At 45.4% G+C, this 16,654-nt stretch overlaps 1 protein-coding gene and 2 pseudogenes across 1 annotated transcript in view; 2 read left to right on the plus strand and 1 right to left on the minus strand.

Moving 5' to 3' along the window:
• Positions 1 to 801: 801 nt before the first annotated feature.
• The window catches only part of LOC139424684 (probable helicase with zinc finger domain), a 59,265-nt gene continuing 43,412 nt past the window's right edge, over positions 802 to 16,654 (minus strand). Inside the window, exons 25-31 of the mRNA XM_071176755.1 lie at positions 16,139 to 16,361; positions 15,924 to 16,006; positions 14,682 to 15,183; positions 9,833 to 10,052; positions 9,066 to 9,678; positions 6,374 to 6,665; positions 802 to 5,149 (exon numbers count right to left, since the gene is read on the minus strand). Of these exons, the coding sequence (XP_071032856.1) occupies positions 4,767 to 5,149; positions 6,374 to 6,665; positions 9,066 to 9,678; positions 9,833 to 10,052; positions 14,682 to 15,183; positions 15,924 to 16,006; positions 16,139 to 16,361 (2,316 nt within the window). The 3' untranslated portion in view covers positions 802 to 4,766. The remainder of the gene's footprint in view (positions 5,150 to 6,373; positions 6,666 to 9,065; positions 9,679 to 9,832; positions 10,053 to 14,681; positions 15,184 to 15,923; positions 16,007 to 16,138; positions 16,362 to 16,654) is intronic.
• Positions 11,780 to 12,395, plus strand: LOC139424136 (uncharacterized; annotated as a pseudogene).
• Positions 13,212 to 14,521, plus strand: LOC139424137 (toll-like receptor 13; annotated as a pseudogene).

A 16,654-nucleotide genomic window follows, 5' to 3' on the forward strand; every position in this document is an offset into this window, starting at 1 on the left:
AGGAGGAATCTTTAGAAGCGTATCCTCACTGTGTGTAGGGGGGTGATGAAAGGAGGAATCTTTAGAAACGTATCCTCACTGTGTGTAGGGGGTGATGAAAGGAAGGAGGAATCTTTAGAAGCGTATCCTCACTGTGTGTAGGGGGTGATGAAAGAGGAGCAAGAGCTGTCCTTCGCCACATCAGAAAGAGTCGAGGCTTTTGATCCGGATCTTTTCAGTCTCCACTCCCTTGATGGGTTCATTTAGATTCCAAACTCACAGCCAGAGTTAGTCTGGTGGCAGAGAAGAGGGAAGAGAGGAAGTAACCACATGATGGAGAATGGATCAAAAACAGAGAGAGAAAATGACTTCAGAGCTGCCTTGGTTGATTGTAAACTAAAGTGACATCAAATGTCAAAGATGCAAGTCTATTGGCCTTGAGTGCAAACTGTTGGGGTACTGTACACCACTAGCAGCAGTTCTGGGTAGGGGGCCTATGCACCTGTGGAGAGAACGGTTGAGACGGCTAAGGATAAACCGATCCCAAGACGGATACAGTGTGTTGGGGTTAAGGGTTCCTCAGGGGCCACATTACTTCTGAGTGAGATAATGACAAGTCACAACTTCAATGGCAAACAAGACACCCAGCGATTTAATGAGAGTAAAGTCAATTGCGTAACCCTTCGGTCCCCTTTGGGACGTTGAGACACATGGTGTGCACTTCCTTTCCACACAGGGAAATCACTCAGAGCAATAAAACTCTACCTCATCCAATCCAACAATTGAAGTACGTCTCTGCAATAAAAACAAGGAGTAACTGAGTCAATAAAAACACTTTAATAGAGAAACAAATTTTGAAAAACAAAAAACAAAATAAAACCTTTGAAACAAAGTCTAAATCCTTTATCACGACCACCACCAATTGAATTGAAACGAGTGAAAGGGAAATATTCATCATTATGTAGCCCACTCCTGTGGGTCAAGTGGGGGGGGTTACAGTTAACAGGTGTGCCATTGATTTACTGTGGGAGGGGAAGAAACAGAGGAGACTGGAGACAAAATGGATGACAACAGGAGATGTGGTTTTACAAAGGCTGAAACACAGTGCTCTCTACTGGCTGGGCTAAAGGCTGCTCCCAAGACAAAACCGTTCAAATTGTTAGGGTTGTTTTAGGTGTTTTATAAAGGCTTTCGGAAGCCACTTACACACGATGATGTGTGACTGGGTGGAGGCTGACAGACATTCAAACTCTGTTGACGACAAACACATTAAAAGCTTCTGTCTCGATGCAAAGTCAGTCAGGTCACGAGTCATGATAACGGCACAAAATTGAGATTTTGAGTTTGAGCAATAAATGAAGGCCTGAAAAGGCACGGTATGGAAACAAGCACAAATCTATTACTTACTCTTGGACAAGATTACTAAGAACAAACACAGAATGGCTCAATCTCTTATGGTTTGGATTTCACACATATCCAGATCAGACACTGCATAAATTGAGAAGAATAAATATTGCACAATTTAGAGGTTAACCAACAACTAATTTGTGGAAAACTGATTCAAATGTAATATCCACTTCTTTGCAAAGATTTTCAAAGCTTATAATATGTGCCCCCCCCCGTATGTCCGGGAGCAACTTTCGCCCAGCAAAATAATTGAGGGAAAACAACTCTTACATGAGCATTACATAATTCATTGACATGTTAGTAAAATATCATACTTTTTTTTGTATGTCACAAGTCATTGTACACATAAAACAATATACCAAAATGTTACTGTGTAGTGAGAGAACAAAACCATTTTTATTGTTGTTGCACAAATCAAACTATTTGATAAAACTGGGGATATAAACAAGCCATGTCATCTTGGCATGCACAGAATGAATGAAGTTTTATGTGAAAAATCATTGTTGAACCACAAAGCACCGCTGAAATTAAAATAGATTTTTTTTTTTAATGGATTTAGCGAAGAAACTGAAACAAGGACAAATAATTCCTACAACAATGATTTTAAAATTAAGTATTCTACAATAACATGTTGTATATGCCTGCAACAGAAACACGTTGTAAAAGCAGCCAGACACCATCTTATAAAAATGAATTTAAAAAGTTATTACTATAAGATGCTGTGACTGCCAACACGGTCCATGTCTTTGAATTTGCATAATTAAAAAGGGCATACCTCCTCTTTTAAACAGCTTCTACAAAATTGAGGCGCTCCCTAAACCTCGTTTGTAAATACCTAGAAAACGCATATTTACAAGTATGTTTTTTGTAGTGATGAACCTAAAATTCACAACCTCTTGAATCTGGACCTTGGAAAGCTAATGACCAAATATTGAAATAAACTTAAGTCCCCGTAAATGTTTTGAATGATAATTTCAACTGTTTAAGAGATGTTTTTAATTCCGACTAGATTTGCTTCCTGATACTTCTGATTGACGGGCTCATACATTAAAAAGAATGACAAAATAGTTACATAAATGTACCAGTTAGAATCCAAGGGTCTTTTATTACAATATACTGAAACAAACCATTAACCAATTAAAAATATATATTTGAGGGGGGAGAAAAAGGCTGCAACACAAATGAATCATGAAGAGAGAAAACTGTTTCCAGTAAATGTGACAAATATGGCTATTACACAAAAGGAATAAAAATCAGTCACAAATTTGCATTTGATAACAATCGTCAATAATTGTCGACTGGCAATTTCTTTTTTGAGCGTGCACACCAATACAAATGTATAAAGATTGGACAGCTTGATGGTTGTTTGCAAATTATTTGACAAAAATTGCAAATAGATTTCACTCCCAAGAGACACGAGTCACCCTGAAAACAAAATACCTCACTGATTGGAATGCATGTCAGAAAAGACCTACAAAACAGTGAACAATCTCTCTTTTGTGGTTAAAATAACCCACACCGATTGCATTTATTTGTTAAAAATTGAAACATTTTGAGTCGTCAAAATAAAAAAAAACTGAATATTTTTTCCTGTCTAAATTTCCAGGGCAAACAGTCATCTAAGCAACCATCTAAATCAGAGCAAGAGGCTGGTAGCTAAAAGTGATGTCCACTGATGACACAGAGTACATGGAATATCGGTGAAAAAGACTGTGGTATTGCAGTACAAATCAGATAAGACAGAACCAAAAAGTAACTGATGGCACTGGTCTAAACCAGACGGTTTTATTTCGGGCCGAAGTCCTACATAAAAGCACAAAAATAGTCTACGGTTGCAAAGTTCCCAAAATTCCCAGTTTTTTCAGAAATCCCGGTTGAAGAATTCCAAGTCGGGACGATTCCCTAATTGCTTATTCCCCTCGCTGATTCCAGAAAATCTCCAAACGGGATTTCAGAAATGACTAGGGAATGTTGGGAAATTGTGTGACAAGATCTTTCTCAAGACTTTCTAAAAAATGACCTTTAAAGCTCTGAAGTGGGTCAAAGAAAAACAAGGAGACCATTGACGTAGACCCATCATCTCACTCATCATGAAACAAATACTTCCAACTTGGCCGTGATGCCTCTCTATACCTTCAGACTCCCTCATCAGCCGTGCCTTAGTTATGACTCACGTTACCCATCCACCAATATATGCAGTTGGCCTCAAGTTTCTCCATACCGTTTTTATCACGCAATACGCCTACATCGAAGACCGTGGTTAACCCGACTAGACTAAAGGGAAAGCCAGTCGCCCAACAGGAGAACAACCCTGTTTGGGCCTCAGGTGAAAAACGGCAGAGGAAGCATACCGTGGTTCTTTCTGAAACTAGTTTGTCCAAGTTGGAATCAGACAAGAGTAGACCTCCCTTTGATGTGGCTTTGCATGCATATCATTATCTATCCTATATTTTTCTCTTTTAAAAAAAAGAGGAGAGGGCCAGTGAAAAAAGGAATCTACGTACAACTAACACATTTGTATAAATGTATAATAAAGTAATCGTTTCTCTGAATGGTGTGTGTTTGCATGTGCATGTTTGTATGGATGTAAGAATCCCATTTACTGCACTAATCTGTCACTGAAGATGATTTTCAGGTGAGAATGTCTAAGGTTGAGGATGAAAAGCAAACCAAATGAAGTCTAATGTAAATGCTAACATGATACAGGAATTTAGGTACATGTCTGTTGCATACAACTCAGTCATTTATTTTCTTTATATGTACAGATTAGAGGAAAATGTATCTACTTCTATACAATGCTCCATATACTTTATATGAAATTAGTTGACCACTTAGCTTTTTCCCTGTTAACACAACTATGATGAAAATCAAGACAGAAAGTCCAAACACAATTTAAAAACGGAAGAAAAAAAAATAATGAAAAAAACCCCCTTCAACATAAAAACCTTCAATAAGGGAAAACAGACAGGCAGCCAAGTGGTCAACCAAATGCTGTTTTTAAAATCATTTTAGTTCATTTTTTAAAACTTTTTTTTGCATTACATACATATATAAGTGTACATAATATAAGTATATATTCATATATACATCATGTGTATGTATATACCAGTAATGCATCCATTATATATACTTAAGTTTTACATATTTAAAAAAAAAAATGTTTATGTCAGATATGTGAAACAGAAGATTTGACTTTTACAAATAAAAGTTTAAAACCAAAAGCGGGAAACAAAAACAAATAGAAACAATTTGTAAAAGCAGATTTTTTTTGTCTTTTTCACAAAAGTATTGCCATTATTAGCTTTTTTTTCAATTTTGTATATATTTTACGTTTTTTTTTTCTTCATATTTTTCTAGGGGTTATTTCTCAAGGGTGAAACTCATTTAAAATAGGAATAGTATCCGTTGCTACCATTTGAACTTCCTATGCTGAGCTCTTGGAGTAGGGAAAGTGGGTCGCTGTGCTTTTTGACCTGTTCGGGGCGAGCTCTGGGTTTGGGTGGGGCGCGGAGGGCACTGGCGTAGGACATGGTGGGGGGTTTTCCAGGGTTTTGGGGGCCCCCAGGGCCCTGGCCGAGCTCTGGGGGGGCTTGCTGCTGCTGCTGCTGCTGCTGCGGCTGCTGCTTGCTGTTGGGCATGAGAGGGGGGAACTGTCCGAGGTGCTGGAGGGAGTGGGCGGGAGGCTGGGCCGCAGCTACTGCTGCTGCTGCCGCTTCAGCCTTCATCTGCTCCTCTGCTGCCTGCCGCAGGGCCTTGGAAGCTACTGGAGAGAGGGAGGAGGAGGAAGGGAGAGTGAGGAAGAAGGATGAGGGAAGAGTAGGAAGGAGGAAGAAAGGGAAAGAGGAAAAATTAGGGTTGGAGAGATTAGTTTCAACTTCCAAAATATACAACACATTGGGGGTTGCTTGTCAATGTCAGGAGAACAAATGGGCACTTAGAAAGGAAACTGACACTTTTGTTTTTGTCACGCTTGCATTGTTGGAATCATTGACAATGACAGCCGCTTCAGCATGCGGATTCGTCAACCTTACAAATGGCCAGCAGCCTTCAAATTGTATTCACCAGGTCCAACCCTGACGACAACCGTCAGAAATTGAACACCCGACTGGCTCTCACCTGAGTGTCAGACACTGACCAAACCAGACGCGTGCGTTGCAAAATAAATGTACACATTCATGTCATTGCGCGCGCCAACGAGCGTATGCCTGGCCAGGTGTTAAAAGAGAAGTTGCTTCCATTTGTGACGCAGAACGCGATGCAAGTCCTGCCTCTCCCATCTCCTCGTTGGCTTTTAGAAGTATATGCCCATGTACCATCTCCTCATTGGTTATAACCACATGGGTGATTGAAAGATGAACTGAGGTCGGTTGTGGTAATACACCTTATTATGAAGGTTAGTTGCCAATCACCATATAAAGTCCAAAGAAGAAAAAGAAGCCTGGGAGGAGAGATGACTACAAACCATTCGGTTGACCATTTTATGTGTGGATTAATTGTTGGAGTAGAGGACCTTGTGCATTTCAGGTAAAATAACTCAATGTTTATATCCCAGGACAAATTTGATAGCAACAGCAAGCTAGCTAGCTAAATAGGACAAATTAGCTAGCAACTGCAAGCTCAGCTAATTTGTCATAAATACTTTATATTTTTCTACCTGTCCCCTAATTTGAACCATTTGTTCAGAGTTTGTTTTGATATTTCAACCTGCGTCTCGTGATCGCGTTTGGTGTGGAGGAGACAAATTCGATTTGAGCGTCCGGTTTGGCCATGGTGTCCGCTGTCACTATTCTGCCACTGCTAGAGCGTTAACAAAGGCACTGCCAAGTACAATGAGTAGGCTACACTTAAACCATTATATATTTGTATTTTAAAAATGTAGTGATCTGCACTGTACCTCGCTCAGGTACAGTCAATAGAATGCTGAATAATTAGCACAACACTTTGATAACGGTTTCAAAAAGTCATTTGTGGTGCTTCTGATGCGTACCTAGGAGATCCCGGTGTTGGTGTTGAACGAGTGTGCTGGCTCCGTTGCATGGAATGTTCTGGAACGGGCCGGGGCCACCCCCGTTGCCAGGCCACAGCTCGGGCGGGGGGTAGCCGTAGGGGGCGTGGGGGTGTTGGTGAGTGTGTTGGTGGGGGTGCTCCTGGGGGTCTGTCGGGCAGGGCTGTGGCTGCTGCTGGGCCATGACGGCGGCGTTGGCGGGGGATCCCTCGTCTGGGTAGCTGGAGGAGATCCGCCGCTGGTAGAGGGGCCGCCCGGGACCCCTGGGTTCATACTGAAAGAGGGAGAGAGAAAATAACAGAGACAGGTGTGATACAGAAAGGAGGCAAGGTGGGATAGAGAAGAAAAAAAAAACAAAGACGATATAGGTCAATCAAAATCGCCCATGGTACATTGAGACATCCCTATTCCCTATTCCTTTCCTCACAGTGCCAGGTCATTGCTGTAGGAATCACACCACCCTCCTCGGCGGAGTGAATCCATTCCACAACGTCCTCATTTCACTTACACAACACATTCACTCTTCAGCCAGAGTAACCATTACAGTTCCCGTAAGCTGGGAACATGCAGGGAATCATGATAAAAATCCTGGAAAACTCATGGGAATACCAATAAGACGGGATGAGAGCCACGTGAGGGGACAGGCTGAGCCTTCCGAAGAGCAGTCGAGAAAACACTCGTTTCCAAAATTGGACAGTGGTATGAAAACAGAACAGCCCTCGGACCAGAACACCATCCAGGGGTGTTGATGACTGTGGTGAGATGAGCCTTTGGGGAGTGACAGTGTTAGATCCAACACCTTGTGAGAGACCCTTTTTTCTCCGGAAATTTTAGTTGCATTGGGGGGAGGGGTGTGTGTGGGGGGGTGGGGTTTAGAATGTTTAGAATGACAGTAAAATTGGGCTTCCCGAGTGGTGCAGCGGTCTAAGGCACTGCATCTCAGTGTTGCGGCGTCAATACAGCCTGGGGTTCGGGCCGTGACCGGGAGTCCCATAGGGCAGCACACAATTGGCCCAGCGTCGTCCAGGTTAGGGGAGGGTTTTGCCGATGGGGCTTTACTTGGCTCATCTCGCTCTAGTGACTCCTTGTGGTGGGCCAGTTGAACGGTGATTCCTCCGACACATTGGTGCGGCTGGCTTACGGGTTAAGCGTGTGGGTGATATGCGGCTTGGCGGGTCATGTTTCGGAGGACTCATGACTCGACCTTCACCTCTCCCGAACCTGTTGCAGCGATGAGACAATATTGTAATAGCACGAAATTGGGGAGAAATTGCTAGAAGTTGCCGTTATCCCCCTAAAACATGTTTTTTTTTTTAGGAGGAAGGGTGAGACTTGACTAGTGCAGTGTTGAGACTTGACTAGGTGAGGTGGTGTGCCATCTCTCCAGGTCTGACTAGCCACCATCTTGACAGCGCGCCGTTTCTCGTGATCAGGCAGGTTTGACTGACACAGCGGCACAAAAGACCTAAAAAAAAAAACCTTAAGAACGTTGTAGCACCTGGACAAATTATCAAAAGTAGGGGAGGGTTTGGCCGGCAAGGATGTCCTTGTCCCGTCGCTCTCTTGTGACTTCTGTGGCGGGCCGGGCGCATGCACACTGACACGGTGTACGGTGTTTCCTCTGACACATTGGCGCGGCTGGCTTCTGGGATAAGTGGGCAATGTGTCAAAAAGCAGTGCGGCTTGGTCGGGTTGTGTTTTGGAGGACGCACGGCTCCCGAGTCTGTACGGGAGTTGCAAACACTGGAAAGTCCTAACACTTCACCTGAATACACAGGGGGCAAATATCCCTTTCAGCCCGGATACTGGCATCCAAAAATAGCAAAGTCTTCCAATAACGTTAATTTCCTGTTAAAATCTAATAAAGGAAAATGCCACGAGGTCGACTGGGCTGCCATGTTATCGAACAGGCTAGACAATAACACAAAAGTAAGATGGAGAGGGCTGCTTATTCACTCTGTGGCCTGACCCAGCCGGGTAGGACCAAAGGTCTGGGTCGTGTTCATTAGGGCATGCAACGGAAAACGTTTTAAAACATTATGCACTGGGAAACGAAGCTGCGTTTTGGACAAGCCCATGTAGCCCCTGTCCATTTTCTTCCGTTTGGTGCCTGATAAACAACCCTGCACACACACTGGAGCTCTCCAGGACCAAGGTCGCCCAAACCCTGGACCACACTTTCACCCACAGGAATCCTTTATGCTATGCCCTAGCATCTCCTGTCCTCAGTCACCTGGCATTAACTTTCTACTCCGACACACTTAGCAACGTCGAGGGAACGGTAGGCAAATTATTTTCCCAGCGTTGGGGCCCCACGGAGAGCTTCTGAGCAATATGCTGCGCTTTAGCTGATACATTTCTCTCAGTCATTTTTAGGTCAAACAGACAATTACAGAAAGTGAGAAAGGCATAGCTTCCATTTCCTGTGATGTTGTCATGGTGAGAAATTATTTTTTTTTTCTCAAACATTTCTGTATTAAAATCTTGAAATACATTTGCATGTACCCGCCCGTGTTAAAACATAGCATTGGAAATGAGGTGAAAAGACAGTATATACTGTAGCATAAAACTGTGACAGACAGGGCATACTAGTAATGGTGACAGACAGGGCATACTAGTATAAGTCACAGCAACTCTATTCTTCACACACACACGGATGGAGCATAGTCCTTACCTCTTCTACATTGTGAAGGGCGGTGGCACCTGTTGTTCTGGGGGAGAGGGGGTGGTAGGGCTCCTGGCCTGGGCCTTGACCCTGCTGCTGCTGCTGCTGTTGTTGGTGGTGCTGCTGCTGCTGGTGGTGCTGGTGGTGGAGCTGCATGAGGTGGACCTGCTCCTGTCTACTGGGGTGGGCCATGACTGGCAGCCCGTAGGGGAAGCCCTGAACCTGGGACAGCATGTGGTTCTGAGCAACGCCAGCTCCGCCGTGAGGCCACTGGGCCTCCTGGAGGAGGTACTTGACCTGCGGGGGCGGGGTAGTAGAGTGGCCCAGCTGGTGGGGGTAGGCGTTGGGGTTGTAGAGCTGGTTCCCCGGGTGCTGCTGGAGACCCGGGTTATTGAGGAGGTCCAGCTCGTGGCTGGTGGGGTCTCGGCCAGGATAGGGGCCAGGGGGGAAGGGGCCGGTGTGGTTGGAGGTTGCAGACGAGGGGGAGGAGGGGTCTCCTGGGGAGCGGGACTGGACCTGGCGGTATTGGAGCAGGCGGGACTGGGGAGGGGGCTGCATCTCTGCCAGGTCCCTGGGATCGGGCTGATCCTGGGGGGGCATCTCTCGCAGGAGGCCTGGGAACCTACAGAGAAGAGAAGGCCGATACATACCCTTAATATCCCAAGGGAGTCAACTCAGTAGAAAGAGAGGGTGTAAGAGGTCGAGAGAGAGGAGAAACCGCCAGAGATATAGTGCGAAAGAGAGCGAAATGGAGAGAGAAAGAGGACAAAGGTTACCTGGTGAAAGGCGGTCCGCCAGCCTCGTCCTCCATACCGGCGCTCATCCTCCAGTTGGCCCGTGCCAGCAGCTGAGGGGGGAAGCGGGCTAGGCCGGGCTGGGCCAGATGGGCCAGCTGCTGGGGCAGAGGGAAGGCCACACCGCCCTGGAGGAAGGGCCCGGGCTCACCCCACTGGCCCAGCCGCGCCTGCTGGCTCAGGGCCTCCAGAGCTAGGGGGTCTGTTGTAGGGAAAGAGGGAGAAGAGAGCAAGATTGTTAGATTATAATGGGTTGTTGCAAAAAGCATCATACTGTGACACTGTATTTTGAAAGTTCTATATTTTGAAAGAGTAATTGCTGACATGCAAAATATTTTGAGACTGTATCAACAGTGGACTAATGAAACAAATCCCAAAAGATAGTTTGAGTGCCATTTGCCTAGGTAGTAGAAGCATTGGAAGACTTGGAGTCATCACCAGATTGCTAAAAGCTAGGCCTGTCTGAGTGTCTTTAGATATGAAAACATCAAAGTTGTGGTGACACGGGGTTGTTTCTGGACACGGTCAAAGTCTCAGATTAAAAACAAGGCATAGCCTACGGTCGCTACCTCACAGCCCAACCAAGGTGTGTGAAACAAAGAGAAAACAGGAACTACAACATATGTTCAGACTGAGAATAATTTCAATACATGCCTGCGCAGTTAAACCCAGATGAATGCTGTAGTGTCACGATGTGTTGGGTTTTATTAACAAAACAAACAGGAACACCCTTTTTCAACGGGAACACCCTTTACTGAACTTCTCCTTTCAGAGAATGGTTGAATACATATTTTTTTAAAGTCTCAGGTCGACAGTGTAGCATTATTTCAATACGTTTATTGTTGTGTTTAATTAGTGGATAAATAGTTTTTATTTTATTTAAACATTTAAAAAAAACATTTTTAATTGTTTAATAATTGTGGTATCCAAATTGGTAGTTACAGACTTGTCTGTACGGGAAGCACGACCCAGCCAAGCCGCACTGCTTCTTGACACACTGCTTAAGCCGGAAGTCAGCCACACCAACGTGTCAGAGGAAACACAGCGCGCCCGGTCCGCAACAGGACTCTCTAGAGCCCGACAGGGACAAGGACATCCCAGCCAGCCAAACCCTCCCTAACCAGGATCTCTATTGGCACAGCTAGCATTGCGATTCAGTGCCTTAGACCACTGCACCACTCGGGAGGCCTCAATTAGTGGATCATTTGTAAGTTGTTTTCAGAAAGCCATTTCAAATAAAGAATTTGTCAAACACCATTTTCTCTGGATTAACCGTGAGTTGAACCCTTCAAAGTCCAAAAACGTTGTTTCCCTATAGCGAATTACGTGACCTTTGCACAACTGTGTGAAATTGATACCAGCCTCAACTTTAAACCAAAAGTGAGGGCCAACACTGATGACTGGATCTCCCACAACAACAGGAGGAACTCACTGAAGTGTCCAGAACCATCAGTTATGCAAATGTGACCTCAGACTGTTGCATAATAAAGATAGACCACCCACACACACACACACCCACTACTACTACCACCACCACCACCACCACCTCAGAGATTCTGAAGAAAAGGAAGTTAAAACGAGGTGACCTTATCTGTGCCCCAGAGCCTCTCGGGCAAAACCATTCAAAAAACAGACTAGGAAGAGATTGCAGAGATGCAGCAAAAGCTATATATGTATACAGGGAATAGATCAAGAGGAGATGCACACAGCTACAACACAGCAGTGAAATAACTCCAGGCCATTCCACTGGACAAGTCATCTCACCAACGTCTCGTCCCATTGGAAAAGGGAGCTTCCTTCTTTGCACGCAGGCCTTTATTTGTCACTGAACGACAAGAAATGTTCTGGACAAGACATTTATTTCCTTGGACAAACTATAAAGTGACCATCACCTCTTTCTATTGAACCAGTGTCTACTTTACAAGAAAGATGAGCCTGCTCGGTGTTCAGTTTGGACTATTTGCAGCTTGGATGGTTGGTTGCTGGTTGGTTGAGTAACAACTGCATCTTCTATGAGAAGAGTATTGGGAGTTCATTGACCCTAACTGCACATATGGCAACCTCAGTGCCAAGTGCTGGGATGTATGCGACCTCAACCTCTCCATCATTCCGTCAAACTACCATGCCCTCTGTCTTGAGATAAGAGAAGGTTCTGTCCTGCAGTCTGGCGCTCTGCCTCGATAACCTCAAGAGCCTTTACAAACAGGGCTGTCTGCCCACGATTCTTCCTGAGACCTTCCAAGGGTGTCCAGGGTGAAGAAACTATGTACTGCAGTAAGTGTTACAATTCATTACTTCTATCCAACACCTTGACGAACCTGGAGGAACTGTCTATTAATAACTAAAGGCTTTCAGTGATGGCACTAGATGCATTCGGGGGGATCTGAAGAAACTCAACGTCAACACCTGTACACAGGAGCTCTCCGATTTGTTTTGTAGGATTGTCAATACGTCACAGTCATTGACGAGCCTGGACTTGACATCAGAGGGGATAGTAACTTTGAGACGCCAGACCTGTTTTGAAACAAAAAGGAGCTGTTCTTGAGCTTCCTTATTTCTATCGTCTTCAAGAGGCGTTTTTTTTTAAAACATTCCCTAATGCACGTCATTTAGAAGAAGGAGCATTCAAATGCTTTGAAAACATCTCATCTCTGTATTTACCCGCTATTGATGAGGCACAGAAACAGCTTCTGCAGCCTGATATTAACAGATTAGGTTATTTTCCCTTTGGCGAGAAAAGCATTTCCTTCGAGTCAGTTTGTGAGACGGTTTTCAAACTCACAAATCACACAACTTGAATTTGATCACTGTAAATTCAGGAACTACACCACATTTGCAGTCAGAAACTGCTTGGGTATAAAGACGATAATTCTTGTTGGATTTGGATTTCATACCAGCATATTGGATTTCATGCCAGCATAAATTTGAGCTTGATACATTATTTGAAGAATGTCACCAAGATGAGTTTCCCTTTCTGACAAAGCTGAGCTTGGGTATTCTTTGTGACACTCAAAAAGACACCCATCATTGAGCTGAACATCTCAGCAGTTCTGTTTCACACATTTGGAGAGGCTGGATTTAGCAATCAATCAAATCACCACTATTGTCGACTTTACATTTAATGGACGTGGTCAATTGAGGTTCCTAGTGGTAACAAGATCTCACAGATTACCAAGCACATTTTCAAATGGCCTGCGAAGCTTGGAGACCCTAACACTGGAAGATAACCCAGTCGTACACGTCAAAGCTCATGCTTTAATCCACCTTACTTCCCTAAAAAGAGTATAGATTCAGGAAACTTTCTCCAGTGAGCCAGAGCAGTGTAAATCTGACTTACATTTTTGGAATCTTCCCTCAGGATTTGAAGTACATGACAATATTCTCAGTGGGGTACAACCTGACCATTATCATTGGCAGCGACAGCACCCCAAAACCAGGCTTGTCCCTTCAACTCCGTGCCCCAACTGTGTACTTCCAAGACGGCTGTCAGCCTCATGGGCAAGACAGAGTGCCTCCTGTGTGGGTCTCACTTCGCAGCAAAGTACTTTCCCTCCCTGCAGGAGTTTGACTCCCAGTCGAAGCGTTATGCAAAGTTAATGGACATGACTGACATGAACAGGATTGTGCAGTTGAGGTATCTAAAGCTGGAAAAACTGGACATTTAGCTGCAACCAGGGCTGGCCATCATGTTCCACAAGGTGACCAGGCCAGAGAGCCTGAACCTTAGACTGTGGAACCCCAAGTCTAGACAAGTATCTGAGCGGAGACCTGCACTCCCTCAGGCAGCGCGAATCGATGAGTACACCGTGATGGAGAGCTTCCCAGAACCCCTGACCAGCCTGAGGTACATGCTATTCACAGACCCTTACCTGTACTACAGCTGTGAATGCTTGGCTAATCACCTGGGCCCAGAGACAAAAACAAGTCCAGGTCATCTTGTTTCAGGCCAGAGAAGCGATGCTGACATGCAAAAATGCTAACGGTATCCAGAACTTTGGCAGATACTTGGAGGCCAACTGTACACTGGACCTGGGATTTTTCCTGTTCCTCTGCACCTATCTGGGCCCACTCCTCTTCATGTTGGTGGTCATACTCCATCAGCTGGCTCTCTTCCACATTGCCCGAGGCTGGCTGGAGGAAGCATTGCGGAAGGCCAACCCCAGGTACTGCTATGATGCCTTTGTGTCGTATAGCAGAAAAGACAAGCGTTGGAACAGCTGCTGCCCAACCTGGAACAGAGGGGGCCTCCCTTCCTACGTCTGTCTGCACAGCAGGGACTACCAGCTAGAGAAGGACATCGTGAACAACATCACAGCGAGCCTCTATGGCAGCCGCCACACCCTGTGTGGGGTGAGTCGTCACTTCCTGCGCAGTAACTCGTGCTTGCTGAGACTGGCCACTCTCCATCTGCTGGTGGAGCACAGGGACTTCCTCATCCTGGTATTCCTGGAGAACATCCCACATAGGCAGCTGTCTGCCCACCACCGTCTGGCTAGAATGGTCAAGACCAGAACCTACCTGGACTGGCCCCGGGACACGGCCCTGCAGCCTACCTTCTGGGACCATCTGTGGACCAAACTGACCCCTCCTGAACCACAGCCCAGACTAACGCAACATTTATACCTGTATACCTACCTGCACCACAAGAGTATTCAATATTTACAGATGTGAAAAAGCATCATTTTCTTTAGCTTCTTTTTATTTTCAACATTTATAGATCGTTTCCTATTTTGTTGTTATTATTGTTCCCTTGCTTTGAATAAGCCTCCCGGGTTAGAGGGGACAAAAATAAGTATCACTCGTAGAATTTGAACTCTATGGTAGAACTCACCCATCCCATCTCCCAGGCCTCCTTCCTGGTTCTCCTCCCCGAAGCTGTTAACTCGGCTGGGCTGCGACAGGGCTGGGTGGTGCGCCCCTTGGTGGCCCATCTGGGACCTCATGGAATTCCCCATGTCCTCCGGCCCCTCCTCTTCAGTCTCTGGCACAACCCTGTGGGAGGCCATGACCCCACCAAAGAAGGAGGGATTGTGCCTGCCGCTGTCGTAGGCTGGTGATAGCTGGGCCGAGTGATGCTGGTTAGACTGGCCCATGGCCGGGCCCCCACCTGGGTGCTGGGACGGCACCCTAAAGGGGAGCCTGGACACACCGGGGTACTGTGGGGGGAAGGCCCGGCCCACGGGATGGGGGGCAAAGGCCGGGTTGGGGGGCGCCAGGTGGTAGTTGAGGGGTCTTTGGCTTGAGTTGTCCTTGCGGTGGAGCATGGCATTGGGAAAGCCCAGTCCGTCTGTCTGAGAGTCCAGACTCCGACCACCGCCCGGATCACACTCTCCCTGGAGCAGTTGAACACAGTGTGAGCTGGGCTACAATCACATTGCTCATTTAGCCATACAGCAATTCTACAGAATAAGTTTAATATAGTTAAATTCAGATACATGGATAAATGAAAATGAACTATTTAGAATTGATACGTTAACTACGAATGGGTTAGCTGACAACGTCACGAAAACAATGCTTCACTCGGGCAGAAGTCTGTGCATTGTTGTGATTCTGGATGGCCAGATGGATAAAACGATGACTAGAAACTGCAATGTGGGGAATCGCAGGTGGCTCATTTCAGCAAAGTTTTATCCTGTTCTTGATACCATGTGTTGTTTTGTGTTTTGACTGATGTCACGTTAAGGCTAACATGGCTAAAATTCGCTAGCTCGCTAACCAACAATTGTAACGATGTATTAGAGAGAAAACAAGTGCTGATTGTGCAAATGTATTTATGTTTTCAATACACATCGGAGACTAAATATAGTTTACATGCCGTCAACAATCAAGCCAACCCAGTCTTTTGCCACATAGTTGTATACAGACAGGTCGTTTTTATTGCTTAACAACCAACCTCTCTATATCAATACTTAAATATGTGTGAGCAAAGAAACTCTTTTTTGAAATTATGTATTATTTGAATTGTTGCTAAATAGAGACTTTAATGGAGCCTATTGAAAGTCATTTTTCTCATTGTGATAAAGCACCAACTAAGCCCACAGGGTGACTACAGAGCGAGTCAACAACAACGTACAGGTTTGTCCTTCATCTCCGAGGTCTTCCTCTCTGGTGTCTGTAGCCGGCTCTGCTCGGACTTCGCACTCCCGTCCATTTTACCTGAGGGGGTTAAAAAAAAATGCAGACACTTTTTCAGCTTCTGTACTGTGTGTGAGTTACTGTGCTAAGACACCGACTTCACACTTTCTACCCATTTCCACATTGAAGTACTACAACTTATTTGCTACACACCGTTTCTGGTGGAATCCGTCTGAAGCTCCTTGTCGGGACTAGTCTGCTGGCCCATGCCCAAGGGGGAAGGGTGTGCGACTCCGCTGTAGGGGATGGGCGAGCCCCGGTTTTGGGCCTGCAGGAGGTTCAGGTTGTAGGCCATGGCCGCCTGGTGGTTCATGATGCGTGGGTCCATGGCAAAGCGGTTCTGGTAGCCGGGCCATGGCAACTGGATGGGGACAGACTGGACACCACATCAATACGAGTCAATATAAATCAACGCACACGCATCAATACACATCAAATACACCTAATACGCCTAGTCAGAGCAGATAGGGTTGACAGGAAGCAGGTCAGCTAATTCCAGTGGTGTTCTATCGAAGTTCATTCTACAAATGTTGATTACAGTGCATTGTCCCTGTTACATAAATTATAAAAATATCGCTAGAACCAAATAAGTGCAAGTCCAGGTAACAGATCATTCCTAAAGAGTGATGTTGGTACCTAGGCCAATTAACGAAATTATACCTTTTTCTC

This window comes from Oncorhynchus clarkii, chromosome 13 (genome assembly GCF_045791955.1).
Source record: "Oncorhynchus clarkii lewisi isolate Uvic-CL-2024 chromosome 13, UVic_Ocla_1.0, whole genome shotgun sequence".
In the NCBI taxonomy this organism is placed as follows: Eukaryota; Metazoa; Chordata; class Actinopteri; order Salmoniformes; family Salmonidae; genus Oncorhynchus; species Oncorhynchus clarkii.